The sequence below is a fragment of the Lynx canadensis genome, chromosome A1 (assembly GCF_007474595.2).
Source record: "Lynx canadensis isolate LIC74 chromosome A1, mLynCan4.pri.v2, whole genome shotgun sequence".
Classification (NCBI taxonomy): domain Eukaryota; kingdom Metazoa; phylum Chordata; class Mammalia; order Carnivora; family Felidae; genus Lynx; species Lynx canadensis.
The window spans coordinates 115,755,468-115,780,254 of record NC_044303.2 but is presented as its reverse complement, the minus strand read 5'-3'; the positions used below and the strand labels follow the sequence as shown (position 1 = coordinate 115,780,254).

General features: G+C 38.3%; 1 protein-coding gene across 1 annotated transcript in view; it reads right to left on the bottom strand.

The window, feature by feature from the left end:
* UBE2D2 (ubiquitin conjugating enzyme E2 D2) overlaps positions 1 to 24,787 on the bottom strand; it is a 56,274-nt gene that overhangs the window by 11,861 nt on the left and 19,626 nt on the right. The window contains exon 2 of the mRNA XM_030319415.1: positions 6,310 to 6,373. Coding sequence (XP_030175275.1) covers positions 6,310 to 6,373 — 64 coding nt within the window. The remainder of the gene's footprint in view (positions 1 to 6,309; positions 6,374 to 24,787) is intronic.

Sequence of the window (24,787 nt, the reverse complement as noted above, 5' to 3'; positions counted from 1 at the left end):
AGAGAGAGAGAGCGTGAGCATGGGAGGGGCAGACAGAGAGGGCAAAACAGAATCTGAATCAGGCTCCAGTCTTTGAGCTGTTAGCACACAGCCCGACTCAGAGCTCGAACTCACTAACCGTGAGATCATGACCTGAGCCAAAGTCAGAGGATTAACAAACTGAGCCACCCAGGCACCCCAAAGATGAAGCTTTAAGGCTAAAAAACATAACCAAGAATATCTGTTACAGTTTGAGAATGAAACTCAAGAGACCCACATTTGAATTCAAGTACAGATCTCCAGAGAGTCACATTCACCAAGAGGTCAAAACAAAAGGGGGACCTGGGTGGTGCAGTGGGTTAAGGTTCCGACTCTTGATCTTGGCTCAGATCATAATCTCACAGTTTTTGTGGGTTTGAGCCCATGCAGAGCCTACTTGGGATTCTGTCTCCCTTTCTCTCTGCTCTTCCCCTGCTTGTGCTCTCTCTCAAAAAACAACAACAACAACAACAACTTGAAATAAATAAATAAAATCTCTTTTTTTTTTTTTAAAGAGAAGCTCAAAACAAAAGTAAATGAAACAGATTATATGACCAATAAATCTTTGCCTCACTTTTTCCTTCAGGAAGTATACTTGTTTCTGCTCACCAGATCTTTGCACAAAAATGGAAAAAATGTAATGGTACATTAAATATGGGTATTTAAAAACTAAAGCACTGTATTATTAAAGTTCATTCTTAAATTTATCTTCTTTTTTTCATGTTTTTATTTATTTATTTTGAGAGAGAGCGAGCACACAGGAATAGGAAAGGAGCAGAGAGGGAGAGAGAGAATCCCAAGCAGGCTCTGTCTGCACTATTAGCACAGAGGCTGATGCAGGGCTCAAACCCATGAACTGTGAGATTATGACCTGAGCCAAAATCAAGAATCAGATGCTTAACTGACTGAGCCACTCAGGTGCTCCTATTTCTGTTTTTAAAAGTTTATTCATTTTGAGAGAGAGAGAAAGAGTGAGCAGGTACTTGTGTGCACGTGAGGGAAGGAGAGGCGGAGAGAGAAGAGAGAGAGAATCCCAAGCAGGCTTCGCACAGAGCCCAACTCAAGGCCTGATGCCATGAATCATTGAGATCATGACCTGAGCTGAAATCAAGAGTCGAAGCTTAACTCACTGTGCCACCCAGGTACCTTCTTAAAAGTAATTTCTATGCCCAACATGGGGCTTGAACTCACAACCCCAAGAGTCACATGCTCTCGGGGCACCTGGGTGGCTCAGTCAGTTAAGCATCTGACTTTGGCTCAGGTCATGATCTCACAGGTCTTGAGTTTGAGCCCCGCATCAGGCTGTGGGCTGACAGCTTGGAGCCTGGAGCTTGCTTCAGATTCTATGTTTCCCTCTCTCTCTCTGCCCCTTCCCGACTAGCTCTCTGTCTCTCAAAAATAGATAAACATTAAGAAAAAAAAAAAAAAAAAGTCACATGCGCTATCACCTGAGCCAGTGAGGCGTCCTTGTATTATTTTGAATATAAAATAAAAGACTTCACTCTTACACTAAATATCAATAATATGGTGCTGAGGGATTTGACTGCTAGAATAGTCAAAAGAAGCTCAGAAAGTTTTGTTGTGACCAACAGTTTCTTTCTTCCTAAGATTAAATTCTGCCTCCTTCTAATATTTAGCTACACAGTTACACTTTATTTTATCCTTATACAATTCATCAGGAAGACTTGATCAGGACTTTTTGACAATAATTTATCTCAACTGTTTTCAAACACTCCCTAAGTTTTAAATGTAATATCAGCAGACTATCTAGATGACCAAGTGTAAGGAAGTTATTCTGTCCCCAATGAGATTTTCCTTATTCTCTTAGAAGGTAGGCACTATTAATAGTTTAGCAGCAGGTGACCCAAGTCACCTGAAAAGGGTGGTTAGGAGTTAAGGGAGAGGTTATTACGTTTTAAACAGCTATAGAGAGATAATCCGTATATCATAAAATTCTTCCACTAAAAGTTTACAATCCAGTGTTGTTCAGGATATTCACAGAGTTGTGCAACCATCACTACAATCAATTTTAGAACATTTTCATCATCCCCAAAAGAAACCCATATCCATATGCAATCACTCCACATTTCCCCCAGATCTCTAGTTCTATGCAACCATTATCTATTTTCTGTCTTTATGGATCCATATTTCATAAAAATAGAACCATACATTATGTGGTCTTTTATATCTGGCTTCTCTCACTATGTTTTCCTTTATTAAAAAAATTTTTTTAGTGTTTATCTATTTTGAGAGAGCGTGCGTGCACACACATGTAAGCGGGAGAGGGGCAGAGAGAGAGAGAGAGAGAGAGAGAGAGAGAGAGAGAGAGAGAGAGAGGGGAAATCCCAAGAAGGCTTTATGCTGTCAGGGCAGAGCCCAACACGGGGCTCAATCCCACAAACTGTGAGATCATGACCTGAGCCAATATCAAGAGTTGGACAGCCAACTGAGTGAGCCAGTCAAGCATCCCTCAGCATGTTTTTAAGGCTCATCTATGTTGTAGTACACATCAGTACTCCCTTTTTATTGACATGGAATATTCCATTGTATGGACATACATTCTATTTATGCCTTCATCAGCTGGTGGGCATTTGGATTGTTACCACCTTTTGGCTATTTTACAGCTACTGCTTCTATGAACATTCATGCACAAGTTTTTGTGTGGACATGTTTTCATTTCTCCTCGATATAAACCAATGAGTGAACTCACATATGATAAGTCTATGTTTAACTTTTAGAAGAACGACCATATTTTTGAACTGTACCATTTTACATTATTACCAGCAAGATATTTAGGTTCCAATTTCTCCACAATCTCATCAACACTTATTATTTGACTCGCTGATTCTACCCATACTAGAAGGTGTGAAGTGTTAGTTTATTATGGATGTGATTTCCATTTCCCTGATGACTAATGATACTGAGCATCTTTTCCAGGTGCTTATTAGCCATTTGTAAATTCTTTTTAGAGACAAGTCTATGCAGATCCTTTAGTCATTAAAAACAGAAATGGGCTATTTATCTTTATACTGTTGAGTTATAAAGATTTTTAAAAATAATTTTGAATAAATTTCCTTATCAGAGAGATGATTTGCACAAATTTTCTCATTCTTTTTTTTTCATTCTTTTTCTTAATGGTATTATTTGCAGCACCTAAATTAGACTTCATTAAATGTAAAATCACCTATTTTTTCTTTTATTGCTTATGCTTTGGGGAGTTTTATTTTTTAAAAAAAAATTTTTTTTTTCAACGTTTATTTATTTTTGGGACAGAAAGAGACAGAGCATGAACGGGGGAGGGGCAGAGAGAGAGGGAGACACAGAATCGGAAACAGGCTCCAGGCTCTGAGCCATCAGCCCAGAGCCCGACGCGGGGCTCGAACTCACGGACCGCGAGATCGTGACCTGGCTGAAGTCGGACGCTTAACCGACTGTGCCACCCAGGCGCCCCTGGGGAGTTTTATTTAACTCTCTAAGATAACTTTTCTGAGAAAGGAATGTGATAATACTATGCAGAGCAAAGGGAAATTACTTCAGCATACTGAAGACAACTTCAAAAATGAATTCTATGCCCCAGAGTTCAAACACTTTTAATGAAAAGATCAGCCACTCTCAACTTCGAGGAATTTTGCTGAAATAAAACCACTTTTTCAACTCAAACACCACACTGATGCAGGTGGAATGTATGATACCACGAATGACAAAACCAGTATCAAAAAACTTGAGAATGAGTCCACTTTGGAAACCACCGTGAGTCTCTTCACTATATTCTTCTCTAAAGTAGTTTACAATTTCTACTCCACTCACCCAAAAGAACTATTGTGAGGCTTAACTGAGATAATGCATGTTTAAGTACTTGGCCTATCCTGTTTGGTATCAAACACTATAGTTACTCATAACGGACCAATCTGAACAGAATAATGTAAATGGGATTTTTCATCACATGTACTCCTTTTATAATTTATACCATATCTGGCTTTTTACTTTTTTTTATTTTTTTTTCAACGTTTATTTATTTTTTTGGGACAGAGAGAGACAAAGCATGAACGGGGGAGGAGCAGAGAGAGAGGGAGACACAAAATCGGAAACAGGCTCCAGGCTCTGAGCCATCAGCCCAGAGCCTGACGCGGGGCTCGAACTCACGGACCGCGAGATCGTGACCTGGCTGAAGTCGGACGCTTAACCGACTGCGCCACCCAGGCGCCCCTATATCTGGCTTTTTAAAAATGTTTATTTATTTTTGAGAGAGAGCACATGCACTAGAGCAGTGGAAAGACAGAGAGAGAGGGAAACAAAGGATCTGAAGCAGGCTCTGTGCTGACAGGAGAGAGCCTGAGGCAGGGCTCAAAATCATGATTCTCAAAATCATGACCTGAGCCCAAGTCAAGACACTTAACTGACTGAGCCATCCAGGCATCCCTCATCTATTTTATATGTAAAGCAATCCCTGTAAAAGGGCCTTGCTTTGATTCCTATTTGATTTTTTAAAGTTTTTATTCATTTTTTTTTCAACGTTTTTTATTTATTTTGGGACAGAGAGAGACAGAGCATGAACGGGGAGGGGCAGAGAGAAGGGGAGACACAGAATCGGAAACAGGCTCCAGGCTCCGAGCCATCAGCCCAGAGCCCGACGCGGGGCTCGAACTCACGGACCGTGAGATCGCGACCTGGCTGAAGTTGGACGCTCAACCAACTGCGCCACCCAGGCGCCCCAAGTTTTTATTCATTTTTGAGAGAGAAAGAGAGACCGAGCACAAGTGGGGAAGCGGCAAAGAGAGGGGGAGACACAGAAACTGAAGCAGGCTCCACGTTCAGAGCTATTAGCACAGAGCCCAATGTGGGGCTTTAACTCACAAACCAGAAGATCGTGACCTGAGCCAAAGTCATACACTTAACCAACTGAGTCACACAGGAGCCCCAGGGCCTTGTTTTGATTCTTAAGTTTAGCAAGCTAAAACCAACATTCTTTTTTTTTTTTTTTTTTAACGGTTATTTATTTTGAGAGAGAGAGAGAGAGTACATATGCAGTGGAGGGGCACAGAGAGAATCCCAAACAGGCTCCTATTTGTCAGTGCACAGCCCGATGTAGGGCTCGATTCCACAATATCATGAGATCATGACATGAGCCAAAATCAAGAGTTGGATGCTTAACAGACTGAACCACTCAGGCACCCCCAAAACCAAAATTCTTAAGCAAAATCAGGGAAAGATTTTAAACATAAGCCAATACAACCTCATTTATTTTTTTGTTTTAATGTATACACTTGTCTTACAAAATTGTTTAAGTATGCTCATTTCTCCTATTTGCTAAATATTATACTCTTTTATCAATTAGTTTTGTGCCGTAAAGTACAGTCTGGTTCAAATATCCTCCTTTTAGGGACACCTGGGTGGCTCAGTTGGTTGAGCATCTTGACTGTGGCCCAGATCATGATCTCACTGTGAGTTCGAGCCCCACATCAGGCTTGCTGCTGACAGCTCGGAGCCCACTTCAGATGCTCTGTCCTCTCTCTCTCTCTGCCCTGCCCCCCCCCCCCATATATTCTCCTTTTAAACAAAGTTAGAAGATGGTATAAGGGGGGAGCAAGCTGTGGTGACACAAAGTGAAACAAAAGGAAAATTATTATCCAACATGTATGATAAGGCCTAATAAATTATTTTAGACAGGATTAAATTGATAAACTGGACATTAAAAATAAACAAATTGTACCTGTCTTCACAAGTATGAGCCAGTTGAAAGACAAAGACAGACAGACAGACAGACACAGACACACACACACACACACACCCTCATCCTTAGGATTATCTTAAAGAGTAAAGGCTAGATATAAGTAAAACCTCAAATATTTTACCCCAGCAAAATACCTAGAAGGGTTGAAGGATAGAGGTAGGAAGGGGCCAGAACAACTATACAGGCAATATCTGGCAGAAAAGGTTCAAAAGTTTCAAAATGAATACTATAGAGATTGATGAGATACACATAGAACTGCATCTTTTGCAGACAAGTAAGTGTAAACACTGCCTCTTCCCTACAGCATAATTATCTCTTCACACAAAATAACCTTGAGAGAGATATTATTCATTAGTCCCACAGTTCCCTAGAGGCAGGCAGATGGTTATGCAGTTGCATTTCATCATTCCCTTTATTTTTATTTTTTTATTTTTTATATTTTTAAGTTGAGACTGTACACTCAACATAGAGCTGGAACTCACTACCCTGAGATCAAGAGTTTCATGCTCTACCAAGTGAGCCAGACAGGAGCCATTTTATCATTCTTTTTAAATACTTACTATCATCTCCAACAGGACCTGCTGAACACTGTGCTGGGGGGTCCCGTGCGAGGTCATTCAATTCCTTAAAAAAATAGAAAGAAAGGAAATGTATTCAATATATACGTAACTGTTACCAATTAATAAAATTTTCACTCATACCAATATTCTCTATCCCACTAGTGAAGCTTTGAACAATCCTTCAAAGTCAGAGAAGGATAGATCCGTGAATCTTTAGGTTAAAGTATTTGGGATTCTTGAATACAAATGTATGTTTAAAAAGTGGATCATTTTTGCCTTGTTCACAGTTCAGTAAGTAAATATAAGGAAAGTAAATATGTATTGTATACTAAAGAACTACAAAAACTGTTTTAAGGTAAAAATGTAATTTATTAGTTTTCAAAAAAGAAGTTTCAATACCAGTTTTTGTATCTCAGAACTATTAGGTTACACTTGGGACAAGCTCTGGAAGTCATAAATGTTTCAAATGACATGGGACCATCTGACGAGACACTGATAGGTTTTTAGCTGATATAGACAACCAGGGTTCCAAAGGCAGTTGAAAAAACTTAAAAAGGGATATAATGAAAACGCTGGATATATTAAAAAGGCTAAAATAAGAAAGTCCATCATAAAATTTTGTAATCAGAGACAGATCTACCTATAGTAATGCTCTACAACCAGATGCCAGCTGCTTAGCTACTTTCCCATGAAGAACCCACCAACTTAAGATTCGTTACTAGGTGGGGATTCCTAAAAAAACCACAAGGCAGGAAATCATACTCTATTCCTTTTCCTCTTGGCTTGGCATTTGAGATTTAAAACAAGGGATAGTTTTAGATTATGTTTTTAATTAAAAAAAAATTTTTTTAAGTTATCTCTACACTCAACGTAGGGCTTAAACTAACAACCCCGATAGCAAGTTGCTTCTCCAACTGAGCCAGCCAGGCGCCCCTGATTATATTTTTAAACAACTACAGTAAAAATAGTAAAATTTAGTATTTTAAAAGTACAACAGGGGTGCCTGGGTGGCTCAGCTGATTAAGCGTCTGACTCTTGATTTCAGCTCAGGTCACGATCTCACAATTCGTGAGTGTGAGCCCCACCTGGGGCTCTATGCTGATAGCACAGAGCCTGCTTGGGATTTCTCTCTCCCTCTCTCTTTGCCCCTCCCCGGCTTGTTCGTGCACGCTCTCTCTCAAAAAATAAATAAATAAACATTAAAAAAAAAGCACAATAAAAACTATTCAGAGCCAGAATTAAACTCATGTTTATGTGGTCAATTAATCTACGACAAAGGAGGCAAGAATATACAATGAGGAAAAGACAGTTTCTTCAATAAATGGAAAACTTGGCAGCTAAGTGCAAAAGAATGAAATTGGACCACTTTCTTACACCATACACAAAAATAAACTCAAAATGGATTAAAGACTTAAAAATGTAAGACCTGAAACCACAAAACTCCTAAAAGAAAACATAGGCAGTAAACTCCTAGATATCTGTCTTAGCAATATTTTTTTGGACCTGTATCTTCAGGCAAGACCAACAAAAGCAACTATATCAAACTAAAAGCTTTTATACAGCAAAGGAAACTATCAACAACAAAAAAAGGCAACCTACTGAATATGAGAAGATTTGCAAATGATTGATCTAATAAAGGATTATCCATATCGATATACAGATAATATATATCTCTATATAGATACACATAATATATATTATATCTCTCTCTATATATATAACCTCCTACAACTCAACACCAAAAACCCCAATCTGATTTAAAAATGGGCAGAGGACCTGAATAGACATTTTTCCAAAGAAGATATACAAATGGTCAAAAGACACATGAAAAGATGCTCAATATCACTAACCATCAGGGAAATGCAAACCAAAACCACAATGAGCTATCACCTCACACCTGTCAGAAAGGCTGGTATTGAAAACACAAGGCATAACAAGTTGTTTCACTATATGCTAACTAATTTGGATGTAAATTTAAAAAAAATAAAAAATAAAATTAAAAAAAAAAAGACAAGGCATAACAAGTGCTAGTGAGGATGCAGAGAAAAGGATGCACTGCTGGTGGGAATGAACGTAAACTGGTGCAGCCACTAAGAAAAACAGTATGGAGCTTCCTCAAAAAATTAAAAATAGAAATACCATGCAATTCAGAAATTTCATTCAAAGAAAATGAAAACACTTAACTCGAAATGATACATGCTCCCCTAATGTTTACTGCAACATTATTCACAACAGCCAAAATACAGAAACAACCAAAGTATCCATCAACATATGAATGGGTAAAAGACTGATGTGGCACATAAATACATATATATGTATGTATGTATATATATACACATACGTACATACACACAATGGAGTATCACTCAACCACAAAAAGTAATGACATCTTGTCATTTGCAACAACATGGATAGACCTAGAGGGTATTATGCTAAGTGGAATAAATCAAACAGAGAAAGACAAATAGTAAACGATTTCACTTAAATGTAGAATCTAAAAAACAAAACAGATGAAGAAACAAAACAACACAGAAGCAGACTCATAAATACAGAGAATAAACTGGTAACTGCAAGAGAAGGGGTGTGGGGGAGATGGATGAAATAGGTGAAGGGGATTAAAAGGTACAAACTTTAAGTTATAAAGAAAAATTAAGTCACCGGGATATGAAGTACAAAATAAGGAATACTACCAATAATACTTTAATAACTTTGTATGGTGACAAATGGTAACTACCCTTATCGTAGTGAGCATTTCATTATGGATATAAATGTCAAATCACTATGTTCTACCCCTGAAACTAACGTAATACTGCATACCAACTATACTTAAATTACAAAAAACTACTTAGAATCTTATTAATGAGTTCTATGAAGATACGATTTAACATTCCAAATATTATATAGTTTTTAATTTGCAGCACTTAGTTATTTCTGTAAGTCCCTTTCTCTGAGTTAACTTATTCAACCAGTCATTTTGGTACAATTATTCTGTAGTACACTACCTGGAAGCTTGGAGGACAAAGTACAGAAACAAAGTTCTGTATTTAAAAAATTTTTTTTGGTAATCTCCACACCCAACGTGGGGCTTGAACCCAAGACTTCAAGATCAAGAGTTGCATGCTCTTCTGACTGTGCCAGCCAGGCCCCCCTTGTAGTCTTCTGTTTTTTTGTTTTTTGAGAGAGAGAGCGTAAGTGAGCAAGGGCAAAGAGAGAGACAATCCCACAAGGGACAGGGAGAGAGGCAGAACTCATCCGAAGAGGGGCTCATGTTCACCCGATGCGGGGCTCATGCTTACCAGAAGCAGGGCACGAACTCCCCTGAAGCAGGACTGGAACTCATGAACCGTGAGATCATGATCTGAGCTGAAGTCAGATGCTTAACTGACTGAGCCAGCCAGGTGCCCCTGCACCCTGTATTTTTTTTAAAGCACTGGGATTGAGACAGAGATTTAACAGTATTTACTTTCTTTCTTTTTTTTTTTTGAAAGATTTTATTTTTGAGAGAGAGACCGAGTACATGTAGGGAAGGGGCAGAGAGGAGGAGACACAGAATCCGAAGGAGTTCGAACCCACGAACCGGGAGATCATGACCCGAGCCAAAATTAGATGCTTAACCAACTGCGCCACCCAGGTACCCCAACATTATTTACTTTCTTACCTATCTCAATTTTTGGCTTTTATATTTCTCTGCAACAGAAATTCCCCGCCCATCTCAAGGAAAAAAATAACTACCTGGGGCACCTGGCTGGCTCAGTCAGTTGACTACACAACTCTTGATCCCCAGGTTGTGAGTTCGAGCCCCACCTGGGGGGAGAGATTACTTAAAAAAAGAAAAAAATCTACTATGTGGATGGAACTAGAGGGTATTATGCTAAGCGAAATTAGTTAGAAAAGGCAAATATCATATGACTTCACTCATATGAGGAATTTAAAATACAAAAGAGATGAACATAATGGAAGGGAAGCAAAAATAACATAAAAACAGGGAGGGGATTTAATCCAGATTTACACTCAGAAGAGACTCTTAAATATGGAGAACAAATAGCGGGTTGCTGGAGGGGTTATGGGAGGGCGGGATGGGCTAAAAAGGTAAGGGGCACTAAGGAATCTACTCCTGAAATCATTGTTGCACTATACGCTAACTTGGATATAAATTTAAAAATTAAATTAAATTAAATGGTAAAAATAAACAAACAATTAAAAAAAATCTATGGTACAATTCCCATTCCCAAATGTTGTTTCTTAAAATTTTTTTTTAAACTGTTTATTTATTTTTGAGAGAGACAGAGACAGAATGAGTGGGTTAGGGGCAGAGAGAGAGGGAGGCACAGAATCAGAAGTAGGTTCCAGGCTCTGAGCTGTCAACACAGAGCCCGAAGCGGGGCTCGAACCCACGAGCTGTGAGATCATGACCTAAGCTGAAGTCAGACACTCAACCGACTGAGCCACCCAGGTGCCACGCCAAATGTTGTTTCTAATACAGGTTAGTATAACTAAGAACACTTGCTTAATTTAAAACATAAAAGGTATCTTTTTTTTTTTACTTAAATAGCAATAAATTGCTATTAAAAGAGAATTTGAACCCAACAAATTATTCTGAACTCCTACCATGTTCATTAAATGGAATTTTACTTGTGCTTTATCCTTAATATTTTGCTTTCAAATTGTCATCTTTTTCCATCCTGAAGGAGGTCAAGGTTTAACATCAAGAGCTAAGATTTACCTAAGTTGAATATAAGATCCATCAGTCCATTTCATGAGCCAGTATGATAGAATTATTTTTAAAAACCTCACTCTAAGTTAAGCTAATAAGACATTTAGGTACTGATATGTATAAACCTGAAAAATATACTCCTAAGTGAAAGAAGTCAGATATAAAAAGACCACATTCTATATTATTCTATTGAACAATGTTCTAGAAAAGGTAAACTTATAGTGTCAGAAAGCAGATAAATAGTTCCAGAGGCTGGAGGGAGGTGGAGCGGACTTACTACAAAACAACATGAAGAAAATTTGGGGGGTGATGGAAATGTTCTGTATGATAAACTTGGGAGAGACTGCATAACTGTGTATATATTTATCAAAACTCATAGTGTATGCTTAAAACTGCTCAATTTTACTGTAAGTTATATTTCAACGTTTTTTTTGAGGAAGCATATATCCATGCATCCATTCATTTTTCTTTTTTTATTTTTGAGAGGGAGAGAAACAGCAAGCGAGCGAGTGAGCTCTAAAGAGCAGGTGAGGGGCAGAGAGTGAAGCACAGAGAGAATCCTAAGCAGGCTCTGTGCTGTCAGTTTGGAGCCCAATGTGGGGCTTCAGCTTGTGAACCGCAAGATCAAATCAAGAACCTGAGCCTAAATTAAGAATGTGACACTCACCCAAACAAGCCGCCTAGGTGCCCCTCTTTACTTTTTTAAAAAGACTTTATTTTCTAAAGTAATCTCTACACCCAACATGAGGCTCGAACTCACAACCCAGAGATCAAGAGTCACATGCTCTTCCTACTGAGCCCACCAAGCACCCCCATCCACCTTTCTATATGCATAAAATGCCTCCAACGAATAGATAAGAAACTAGTTAACAGTACAGCTGACCCTGGAACTTGGGGGTTAGGGGCACCAACCCCCTACATAGTTGAAAATTTGCATATCATTTTTGAATACCCCCAAAACTTAATTAAGTACTTGCCTTCAGGAAGGAAAGCTTGCTTTACCTTTTAAATTGTATAACAAGTCTATTTATTGCCTATTTGAAATAGAAATTATCAGTCTTGAGTGTAAATCTGGATTAAAACAGGTACTAAAAGTAACCATCTAGAGGGTAACTGAAATAGTGGAAACCCAGTTAGACTGAATAAACACAGAAACTATGCAATCTGATGTCTCTACATCAAGATGAAACTGAAATTGAATCTTAAAATTTAAAGGCACCAATCTAGACAGATAACTTACTTTGGCAGAAAAAAATACCCCAATATAACATGCTGTTTTTTGTTTAACAGTTGGCTTTGTAACTATACAGTAATTTCTTTGGCTTTTTATCTTAAAAGAAACAGTATTCAGATCCATCTTATATATCATACAGTAAATTACATGTTACTGGGAATGAAAATAGGGCTAGGACAAAACCCCAAATCAAGGAATCTTTCTATTTACTGACAAACTTCTTCTCTGTAGAAAGATCAACAGAGAAATAAACTATCTATTTAGAAATTTAGGAAAAAGAATAAAAAAGAAACTTTTACAGTTAAGATAGATTTCTTTCCTTTTTCTTTTAAAGTAGACTCCATGACCAACATGGGGCTTGAATTCATGACCCTGAGGTTGAGCGTTGCATACTCCACCAAATGAGCCAGCCAGGCACCCTGAGAATACTCAATTTCTAAAAAGATTTTATATTCTAACTTTCCTTGAAATCTAAAAAAACATTAAAATAAAGATCTTATGGGAGCCAACTATGGATTTTACTGAACAGTTCTCAATTGAAAAGTTTATTTGATGCTATATGCTTCTCTTGTTTATAGGTATATAACAAAACTAGTATTTTTAAAGATAAGAGGTTATAAACAATTTTGATATCCTGAAAGTTTCCTAAGCACTTCTCTTCTTAGTTCAAAGAGTCCCATAACCTTATACCAATTAATTTAAGTAAGGTTTAATTCTCTATGGACTTTTAAATACATTTCCTACTACTATCTAAACATTTCTGGGGTGTAGGGGTACCTCAGTGGGTTAAGCGTTTAAGACTTTGGCTCAGGTCATGATCTCATGGTTAGTGAGTTTGAGCCCCACATTAGGCTCTGTGCTGACAGCTCAGAGCCTGGAGCTTGCTTCGGATTCTGTGTCTCCCTCTCTCTCTGCCCCTCCACCACTCACTCCCTGTTTCTCTCTCTCAAAAATAAACATTAAAAAAAAAATCTTTAAACACTTCAATTTAACTAGAAAAATTACCACCCCTCACTTTTAACCATTTGATAATGTCTTTTAAAATGTATAGTTATTTATTTGTTTGAGAGAGAGGGCACAAGTGAGCAAAGGGCAGAAAGAGGGAGGAAGGAAGGGAGAGGGGGAGAGAGGGAACCCCACAGGGGGAGGGGAGGGAGACAGAGAGAAGTGGGACTCACCTGAAGCAGGTCACCTGATGCGGGGCTCAAACTCACGAATCTTAAGATCATGATCATGACCTGGGCCGAAGTCAGATGCTTAACTGACTGAGACACCCAGGTGCCCACATAATGTATGGGTTTTTAAAATTATTTCTTCAATCCATACACACATGTAAAAATAAGGATACTGTAATGTTCAACACATGAGAACTTACAAACTTCATCAATATCCAGAGAAAGGAAAATTATCCCTAAAACATGCTTAATTAGGAGACCAATTTACCTGCTGACCTCTAAGTACATGGAGATGAACATGACAAATACCGTCCTCATTTGAATTTTCATTCACTACCATTTGATAACTCTTTTTGAGATCCAGATTAGCAGCACATTTCTTGCCAACAATCATTACAAGTGCAAAAAGACTTTTGTCATCACCTTCTACTACAGAAATGTGGGATGTATGTTTCTTGGATATCCCCAGAAAATGTTCTAGTGCTTGAGGGTCTTATCAACTCTATAGTTAATGTTTCATACAACTTACTTGGTATTTATTAAGCTGAAATATCCCAATGACTAAAGTGGGATTTTCTTCTAAATGTCAGTCTACATGGATGGCTATTTTCTAAGTTTGTAAAGAATTCTAGATGTCCCTCACTTCAATAATCGGTCTACCAAAAAACTGATAGAGATTTTTATGCTGTGTATGTTGAAAACTAACCATCTCATGTGTAAGCATAATGACATAAGTTTCCATAAGAATCCTAACAGTTATTCCATAACCTGTTTATGTTCTTGCTGATATGAGTAGGGACAAAATGCAGAATTCAGGTTTTCTAAGGTTTGTGGGGCTTTTTTCAAGTTTATTTATTTATTTTGAGAGCGAGAACGAGTGGGGAAGTGAGAGGGGCAGAAAGAATTCCAAGCAGGCTCCACATTGCTAGTGCAGAGTCATGCAGGGCTCGAGCCCATGAACCACAAGATCATGACCTGGGCCAAAATCAAGAGCCTAACGCCCATCCAGGTGGGCCACCCAGGCACCCCTCAGGTTTTCTAAGTTTTGTGTTTTGTTTTTGTTTTTTTAATTTTTAAAAACTTTATTTATTTATTTTGAGAGAAAGAGTGAGAATCCCAAGCAGGCTCCATACTGTCAGTGCAGAGCCTGACACGGGGCTTGAACTCAAGAACCGTGAGATCATGACCTGAGCTGAAATCGAGAGTCGGATGCTTAACCAACTAGGCCACCTAGGTGCCACTCAGGTTCCCTATGTTTTAATATCCTTTGATGTTTTTTCATTATTATGTTCTTAGGTAAGTTTAAGCAAGTCTTTCAACTTCTCCAGACCAGAGTTTTACAACTATAAAACAAAGAAGTTAAACCATAACAGAAATTTACACAGCATAGGGGCAAATGGGTGGCTCAGTCCACGGAGCATCTGACTCTTGATTTTGGATCAGGTGGTGATCCCAGGATCATGGGATCAAGCCCCACGATGGGCTCCCTGCTGAGCATGGAACCTGCTTAAGATTCTCACTCTCTCTACCTCTGCCCCTCACCCTGACTCGTACACGCTCACTCTCTCTTTAAAATAAGAATTTTTTAAAAATTAGTTTTAAAAGGCTAGACCTCAGTTTACTTTAACCTAACTTTACAAAAGCACAGTTATGGTTTTAAAATACATCAATAGGGGGTCCTGGATGGCTCAGTCAGTTAAGTGTCTGACTTCAGCCCAGGTCATGATCTCACAGCTTGTGAGTTCAGGTCCCACATTGCGCTCTCTGCTGTCAGTGCAAAGTCGGCTTCAGATCCTCTGTCTCCCTCTCTCTCTGCCCCTCGCCTACTCTATCTCTCTCAGAAATAAATTAAAAAAAAAAAATTTTTTTTTAATGTTTATTTCTGATACAGAGAGAGACAGAGCACGAACAGGGGAGGGTCAGAGAGAGAGGGAGACACAGAATCTGAAACAGGCTCCGGGCTCCGAGCTGTCAGCACAGAGCCCGATGCGGGACTCGAATCCACGGACTGTGAGATCATGACCTGGGCCGAAGTCGGACGCACAACCAATTGAGCCACCCAGGCACCCCAGAAATAAAATATTTTTTAAAAAACCACATCAACACTAAACACTTCCAATTTAAAAAATTAGTGTTCACATACTGGTTCCTTAGAATGAAAAAATATTTTTTATTCCCCAGGGACATCCTTTTTCCTCCAAGCTGCTACATTACTCATTAAATGTACTATATAAATCTAGTATCAAATATAGTACTGTATAGTAATATTTTATGTTCAATTTTTTTTCCCTGTAACTATCAAAAGTTAACTTCCATATACCTTCACCTCTACTCCTTGAATGCTTAATTACAAATTCCTTAAGTGAAAGACAAGATATATCCTATTCTTTACTGTTTCCCAGAGCCTGGAATGTAAGAGGCACTCAAATGCATGAATGAATGGATGAATGCCTAGTACAGTACCACGGAGAACTGGTACTTGAACACTTGCAAATGTGAAGATAAACAAAAGCACATCAACTTCCCAGAGAAGCCTAGTCATTTGGCTTAGTCACTGAGAGTGTCAGGAAACAGTCCACAGTAATATACAAAAGATACTGAACTACTGAATTTGAATGGAACAGGTATTTTGGAGTCAGTCTGAATGATACAGAAAAACAAGAAGTTTAAGTATTTCAGCAGCTACCACATAGATGGAAATGTTCTATTATAATTAAAGACAACATTCTTTGTTCATATTGAAGATCAAGAACTTTTTCTAGACTTTATTTTCCTATATGAACTACCATTTACTCATTTCAAAACTTAAAAAAAATTTTTTTTTCAACCAGTCCAAGATTCTAGGAACAGTCTGCCAGAATACTCTGCACACACCTGCCTCATGCACCTTCAGGCTTCACTTAAATGTTGTCCTTGGAGAGGTGATTCCAGGAAGCCCCCCATTTCCATTCAATTTCTTATTAAATACTACGACGGAGAAGCACAAGCTGCTTTAATAATCCAGTCTAGTTCATATTTATCTCTGTGATTATTTAATGTCTCTCAACATTAAATGAAAGATAGGGACCTGACCTCCATCCAGCCTTTCTGCACAATGCCTGGTCCATGGGAAGCACCAAGTATCTGTTGAAGAATAGTTACAATTACAGAGTAATTTTAAGTAGCTGGAGAAAGAGAATACCATCTTTCTTTGATTGTAAGATACTTTAAATATATATAATATAATATAATATAATATAATATAATATAATACAATATAATTATATTATATTATATATTTTATATATATCTGAAATCAAATTGCATATTACAATCAATGGCATGTCAGCTTAACTGGCTGCATGTTTTCTTTCTTAGTACATACAATAATGGTATACATCTTTCAAATGATGACATCTTGGATTCAACAAAGTACTTGGAAAAGCAGTAATATCCTCTGACAGTGTAGCCATCGGATCCTATACCTAGCAAAGTTTAGAATTTTGGCAATCAGGGCCAAAGTAGAAGATGACTTAATAAAAGACAGAGTTAGTTAGGACAGGGAAAGCACAACTCTTCTAGAAGACTACTTACGTAGTAAGCAGGGGGACAAAACGTTAGGGAGGTACACATGGTATCAAAAGCAAAAGAAGTAAACAGCTATGATTTCCTAACAACTCCTGGAGCTGACGAACAGTGGTAGCAAGGTTGTCAGGGCAGGCTAGACTTTATACAGGGAATCTATCAGTGTTTGAAATTCCCTCTCCTTTCAGTTACTGAAGCAGTGGTCAATGCTCTTCAATACTCTATGTCCAAAATGAGGGTGGCCCATAGCCAGATAGATGAGAACAGTCTATGAGCTAACAGACAGTTGAAGCACGTATGCCAAAATATTCCACCACTCACTAAGCTCCAAAGAAAATCCTGAAATGTCAGGAAAAGCGCCCTTCCTAGCATTAGGTAACCAGAATCTTGTATGCTTCACCAGCTGATTCCACCTCATTTGACAACTACATACCAACTAGAAACCTAAAGAATTTATTTTGTCAAAGGTCACTGCCACGCTCTTCCATAACAATCATGTACCACAGTCCCAAGCTAGAGAAAACAGGGAAATTAATTAATATTAATTATCTTGGTGTATTTCTTTTCAAAAAACATTTTTTTTAATCTTTATTTTTGAGAGAGAGAGAGAGAAAGAGAGAGAGAGAGAGAGACACAAAGTACAAGCGGGGGAGGAACAGAGAGGGAGACACAGAATCTGAAGCAGGCTCCAGGCTCTGAGCTGTCAGCACAGAGACTGACACAGGGCTCGAACTCATGAACCGTGAGTTCATGACCTGAGCTGAAGTCGGACACTTAACTGACTGAGCCACCCAGGTGCCCCTATCTTGGTATATGTCTGTGCTATTTCAAATGGCAGGACAGGGGCGCCTGGGTGGTGCAGTCGGTTAAGCGTCCGACTTCAGCCAGGTCACGATCTCGCGGTCCGTGAGTTCGAGCCCCGCGTCAGGCTCTGGACTGATGGCTCAGAGCCTGGAGCCTGTTTCCGATTCTGTGTCTCCCTCTCTCTCTGCCCCTCCCCCGTTCATGCTCTGTCTCTCTCTCTCTGTCCCAAAAATAAATAAACGTTTAAAAAAAAAAAAGTTTAAATATTAAAAAAAAAAAAAACAAACAAACAAATGGCAGGACAACACGGATCTCAAAGAGGTAAAAATGACATTCTATTTCCCATTATACCCTGTAAAGCTATGCTCCATCCCCTAAAAAACTCACATGTACTATTTTTAGTAAGTAGTATACGATTAAGTTTTGGTTCTCAGATGTTTTGAAATATATAAAAACTGTTACTTAGAACTGTAAATCCTTGAAATTTAAGAGTATTACTTCTCAATGACTTTACTCTTCAATACCAAAGCATAGTCAGTTTCTGTTTAACCAGTTCTCCAACACTAACCTCAGGAGTTCAAAATGAATAATCTGTCCAGTTAAATCAGTCTTCCTAAAGACTGACCATCTCTGTAACATAGGTAACAAACGTCAACTAAGCCATTAAGTTTTACTATGTTAGAAGACTGGCTACATATTTGCAAAGCTCTCTCATGTGATGATTAAGGCACAGAAAATACAATTCAAATTAAAAACAAACCAAAAAACCAAAACCCAAACCAAGTCTCAAGTCTGCAATTATATTTTATAACAGTTATTCAGAATACTAACTTGACAGAATGAGATTTTTGTGTCTCCCTGGAACACTCCAACCTTCAAAACTAGACACTAGACAATATTAACAAAAATGTGAATAGGTACATCTGAAGAAATGTCTTTTCAAAATTACATTTTATGTAAGCTAAGAGACAGGAGCTCTTTGTCCACATTGAAATCACTTGAGATGCCATCCAGTCAAGTATCTTTTACACCATAATAGAAGCATTTATTAGTGTCTTGGGGAAGATATTATAGAACTATGACAAGAAAAATGAAGTTTCTGTTTTCCTATGATGAAATTCACACTCGAGAAGAATTTCCACTTTATCAGGATCAAGGGTTGAGAAAGGACCCAACAAAATTCAAATCTATAGGGGCACCTGGGTGGCTCCATTGGTTAAGCCTCCAACAGTCAGTTCAGGTCATGATCTCACGAGCCCCACATTGGTCTCTCTGCTGTCAGTTCAAGAGCCTACTTCAGATCCTCTGTCTCCCTCTCTGCTCCTCCCCCACTCTTTTGCACGTGTATTCACGCTCTCAAAAATAAAATAAATATTAAAAAAAATTTCAAATCTATAGTTAGGCTGGGAAAAGTTTATGAACAATGAATATCACCTGTTTTAAAAACATTTTATACCTTAATATTAAGAACAAAGTATAACTCTCAGAGCCAGTATTTTTTTAAAATTTTTTTTAAGGTTTATTAATTTTTCAGAGACAGAGACAGAGCATGAGTGGGGGAGGGGCACAAAGAGAGGGAGACACAGAATCTGAAACAGGCTCCAGGCTCTGAGCTGTCAGCACAGAGCCCAAGGCGGGGCCCGAACCCATGGATGACAAGATCATGACCTGAGGTGACCAGTTTTTAATATGGCATATCTGACCTATTAACCTACAGGGAATGTTTAACCCATATAATCATTACAGTGGGGCTACTGAGGATTCGGGAACATTTTTGAGATTAACAAAGAGGAGGTGGCAAGCAGAGAATCAGTTCTTTGGTATGACAATAGGGAAAGTATGAAAATATTACCCATCACTGTTTCCGATTCTGTGTCTCCCTCTCTCTCTGCCCCTCGCCCGTTCATGCTCTGTCTCTCTCTGTCCCAAAAATAAATAAACGTTGAAAAAAAAAAAATTACCCATCAAATAAAAAAAATACAACCTCCTCAGCCTCAAGTTTCTCTCTCTTTTTTTTTAAGTTTTTATTTAAATTCCAGTTGGTTAACATACAGTGTAATAATAGCTTTAGGTGTGTCCTCAAGTTTCTTAATACATGTGTGCTATTGGGGCGCCTGGGTGGCTCAGTCGGTTGGGCATCCGGCTTCGGCTCAGGTCATGATCTTGCGGTCCGTGAGTTCGAGCCCTGCGTCGGGCTCTGTGCTGACACCTCAGGGCCTGGAGCCTGTTTCGGATTCTGTGTCTCCCTCTCTCTCTGACCCTCCCCCGTTCATGCTCTGTCTCTCCTGGTCTCAAAAATAAATAAATGTTAAAAAAAAAATACATGTGTGCTCAAGATCATGAGTTAAGTCGGAGTCTCGGTAGGAACAAATCTGGTAGTATGAAATTCTTTCTTCCTGTAACTCAAATTTTATCCAACAATTTCCAGAACACACAGGCAACCAAGAAGAGAACCACCTCTTTGATTTTTAATTTTTTAAAGTCTTACAGGAAAAATTTAAAGAATATAAGGTGAAAAACACAAAAGGGCCCAGTAATTATATTTTAATACTACAAGAAATAATTTAATTCCAGTACATACAGAGCTTTTTAGAAATTACATACTAGTGGGGTGCCTGGGTGGCTCAGTCAATCAACCGACTCTTGGTTTCAGCTCAGATCATGATCTCACGATTCATGAGTTAGAGCCCCAGGTAAAACTCTGAGCATACAGTACAGAGGCTGCATGGGATCCTCTCTCTTTCTCTCTGCCCCTCCCCTGCTCGTGCTCTATCTCTCTCTCAAAATGAATACATAAATGTTAAGGGAAAAAAAAAAGGAAATTATATACTAGTATCTTTTATCTTTTTAATTCATTCCCCTTAAGTTTCCCAGCACTAGGTTACACAGAGCAACTTGGGAGAGTGGGAGGATGGAGGAAATGATGGGGAGATGTTGGTCACAGTATCTCAAGTTATAAGATGGACAAGTTGTGGAGATCTAATGTACAGTAAGGTGATTACATTTAGTAATACTGTATGATATACTTGAAATTTCCTAAGACAGTGTATCTTAAATGTTCTCATCACAAAAAAGAAATGGTACTTATGTGGCACATGTGGAGGTGGTTAGCCAATACAATGGCAGTAATCATTCTGCAATATGTTAAGTGTATCAAATTTCACTGTATAGCTGAAACTTACACAATGTTATAGGGTGCCTCGGTAGCTCAGATGGATAAGGCTCTGACTCTTGATTTTCTTGATTTACGCTCAGGCCAAGATCTCATGGTTCATGGGATCGAGCCCCACATCAGGCTCTGCACTGCCAGCACGGAGCCTGCTTAGGATTCTCACCCTCTCTCTTGCTTGCTGGCACTCTCTCTCAAAAAGTAAATTAACTAAAAACAGTATTAAATGTCAATTACATCTCAATAAAGCTGGAGAAAAAAGAAAAAATAAAGCAATTTAGGACGTTACTCTGACAGGAAAAAACAGGCCCCAAATAAATGGCTACCTTTTTCTGCAAAACAATCATATTTTTAGGTTTCACTCCAACAAACCTTTTCCCTTCCCGTCTACTCCTTCTCTCTTCCTTCCTCCTACTGATTGGCTAAACAAATGTTCAGAAAAACTTTTTTGAATTAACATTTGGAAAAATGTTAATTTAATATCACTCAACCATAAGAATTGTTTTTAATGAATCCAAAACCACAAAATTCTACGAAATTAAATTCTTAACACATGGCCTTATCCAAGAAATAAACACATTATTAAGACAACATTTACTATAATTTCCCCTGCAGTAAATAATTTCCAAACATGGCTATCAACAATTTCTCCCTCCCTATAAGAACACACTACTCTTCTTATCAAGAAATCATCTATTAACTACCCTATGACCCAGCAATTGCACTACTAGGCATTTATCCAAGGGACACAGGTGTGCTGTTTCGAAGGGACACATGCACCCCATGTTTATAGCAGCACTATCAATAATAGCCAAAGTATGAAAAGAGCCCAAATGTCCATCGATGGATGAATGGATAAAGAAGATGTGGTATATATATACAATGGAGTATTACTCGGCAATCAAAAAGAATGAAATCTTGCCATTTGCAGCTACGTGGATGGAACTGGAGAGTATTATGCTAAGTGAAATTAGTCAGAGAAAGAACAAAAATCATTATGACTTCACTCATATCAGGACTTTAAGAGACAAAACAGATGAACATAAGGGAAGGGAAACAAAAATAATATAAAAACAGGGAGGGGGACAAAACAGAAGAGACTCATAAATATGGAGAACAAACTGAGGGTTACCAGAGGGGATGTGGGAGGGGGGATGGGCTAAATGGGTAAGGGGCACTAAGGAATCTACTCCTGAAATCATAGTTGCACTATATGCTAATTTGGATGTAAATTTTAAAAAATAAAAAATAAAACAAGTTAAAAAAAAAAGAAAGAAATCATCTATTTCCCTTCCTCTAGAATGCTGGCTAGCTATCCATCTTGGTTGACCAAAAAAATAGACCAACTGCGATACTCTGTCAGTTTTAAGTCTATTATTTAAGAGCCCTGACAGCTTTCCTTCCTTCTTTTGCTCTGAGCCACCACATAGAAGTCCAGGCCATCTTGCTGGAAAGACCCTTTGAGGGCTGACGATATATATTTCAGCCAACAGTGAGCATCAAGTCCCCAGACCTGTAGGGGAAGTCTTGAACCTTCTAACTCTGGTGATAGCGGACTATGAGCACAAAAATGGCCCTAGCTGACAAAACAGGAAGCAAAACTGTCTGGTCAATCCACAGAATCCTGAGAAATAATAAGTCATTGTTTTAAGGCACTAAGCTTTGGAGTCATCTTTTACACACCAAAGCTAACTGATAAATACCCCTATATAGTCTCTAAAGAGAATAGGACTCTGAATAATAGATCCTTGCAAAAATTATTACCATAGCAGTTTCTCAGCAAGAACAATCACAAATTTCTATTTCTGCTAAATACTAAAAAACAAAACAAAAAACAAAAACCTCAACAATCCACAACTGCCTTGCTACTGAAAGCTACTTGGTTAAGAGAAATATTTTTAATATTTTAAAATATTGTTAAGAGTGGGAAGATAGGGGCGCCTGGGTGGCGCAGTCGGTTAAGCGTCCGACTTCAGCCAGGATACGATCTCGCGGTCCGTGAGTTCGAGCCCCGCGTCGGGCTCTGGGCTGATGGCTCAGAGCCTGGAGCCTGGTTCCGATTCTGTGTCTCCCTTTCTCTCTGCCCCTCCCCCGTTCATGCTCTGTCTCTCTCTGTCCCAAAAATAAATAAACGTTGAAAAAAAAAATTAAAAAAAAAAAAAAAAAGAGTGGGAAGATAAAAGTAGTTTATTTCAAGTGATCCACTTTCCTCCAGATCTGACATCCTTATATACTGTCCAGAGTCCTTTACAACACCAAACAATAATTAATCTTGGTAGGTATAAATATTCATCTAAAGCCTTCAATGAGGTAAATAATAAGCTAGCTATCTTAGCTAAATATAGAATATAGCTGTTTTTAAATGTTATATATTGATCTAGAAGAAAACTATTAACTATTTTTAGAATATTATAAGTGTCCAATAGTTTTATCTGCTACATAAAAACGATTAGATCTATTGTACTCTATGACTTTTGAAGTACCTGTTCCTTTAGAGTTACAACTCCTAGAAATATGAATTTTGGTCTAATAATTATAGCATGTGTTTAGAAAGATATATAGGAAGAACCAAAGTATCTCAAATTTCCAGGCAAAGTGACAGATTCCACATGTAACTTTTACTCTCTCCAAAATCCTATTAAAATGAGAGTCAACAGATTTTTTTTTTAATTTTAATTCCAGTGTAGTTAACATAGTGTTATATTTGTTTCAGGTGTACAATATAGTGATTCAACAATTCCATACATTACTCAGTGCTCATCAACGTAAGTGTATTCTTAATCCCCTTCACCTGTTTCACTTACCCACCTACCCATCTCCTCTCTGGTAACTTACCATCTGTTTGTTCTCTATATTTAAGGAGTCAACAGATTTTTTTTTTCTTAAGGCTTAAACCCAGAAGCACAAAAGAATGGTGGACGGAACAAAAGCAATAAAATTTTGGGAAGATAAAAAACAAGAACAACGAGTGTTAGTGACTTAGCAGTCCCAAGAAGGTAAATCCTAATTTATGGGAAAAAGTCAAGGAATCAAATTTATAAAGGCTCACAAGTTGATGGTACAAGCAACTCCTGGAAGCAGCGTTACAAACAGCACTGTTTTCAAGTCTGTTTAAGGAGACGAAGATACAATTAGCAGTATCTAGAGAGTGGGGGACAGTATATAGGACAAGGGATATGTTTTATTCAACAAATAAGTGTAAAAAAAGGAAGACAACTATATATTAACAAAGACTTAGAAGACATCAACCAAATGCAATTAGTTGAATTTGTTTTAATTAAAAAAAATCAAATGTAAAAGATACTTAAAATCTCATTTGAAAGAGAAAAAATTTAAACCTGACATTTGATATCACAATATTGTTCATATTCTACATGTAACAACGACAGAGGTGCCTGGGTGGCTCAGTCAGTGGAGCATGCCACTCTTGATGTGGGAGTTGTGAATCTGAACCCCATGATTACTTAAAATATCTTTTTTTAATTTTTAAAAATATTTACTTATTTTTAAGAGAGAGAGAGAAAATGCACGCAGTGGGTGTACAGAGACAGAGGATACAAAGTGGGCTCTGCACTGAGAGCAGAGAGCACGATGTGGGGCTTGAACTCACGATGTGGGGCTTGAACTCACGAACTGTGAGATCATGACATGAGCCAAGTCAGATGCTTAACTGAGTCACCCAGGAGCCCCAAGAGGTTACTTACTTACTTATTTATTTTGAGGGGGGGGAGGGAGGGAGAAGAGGCAGAGAAAGAGGGGGAGAGGGGGAGGGAGGGAGAAGGGGGAGGGGGGAGGGAGAGAGAGAGAGACAGAGAAAG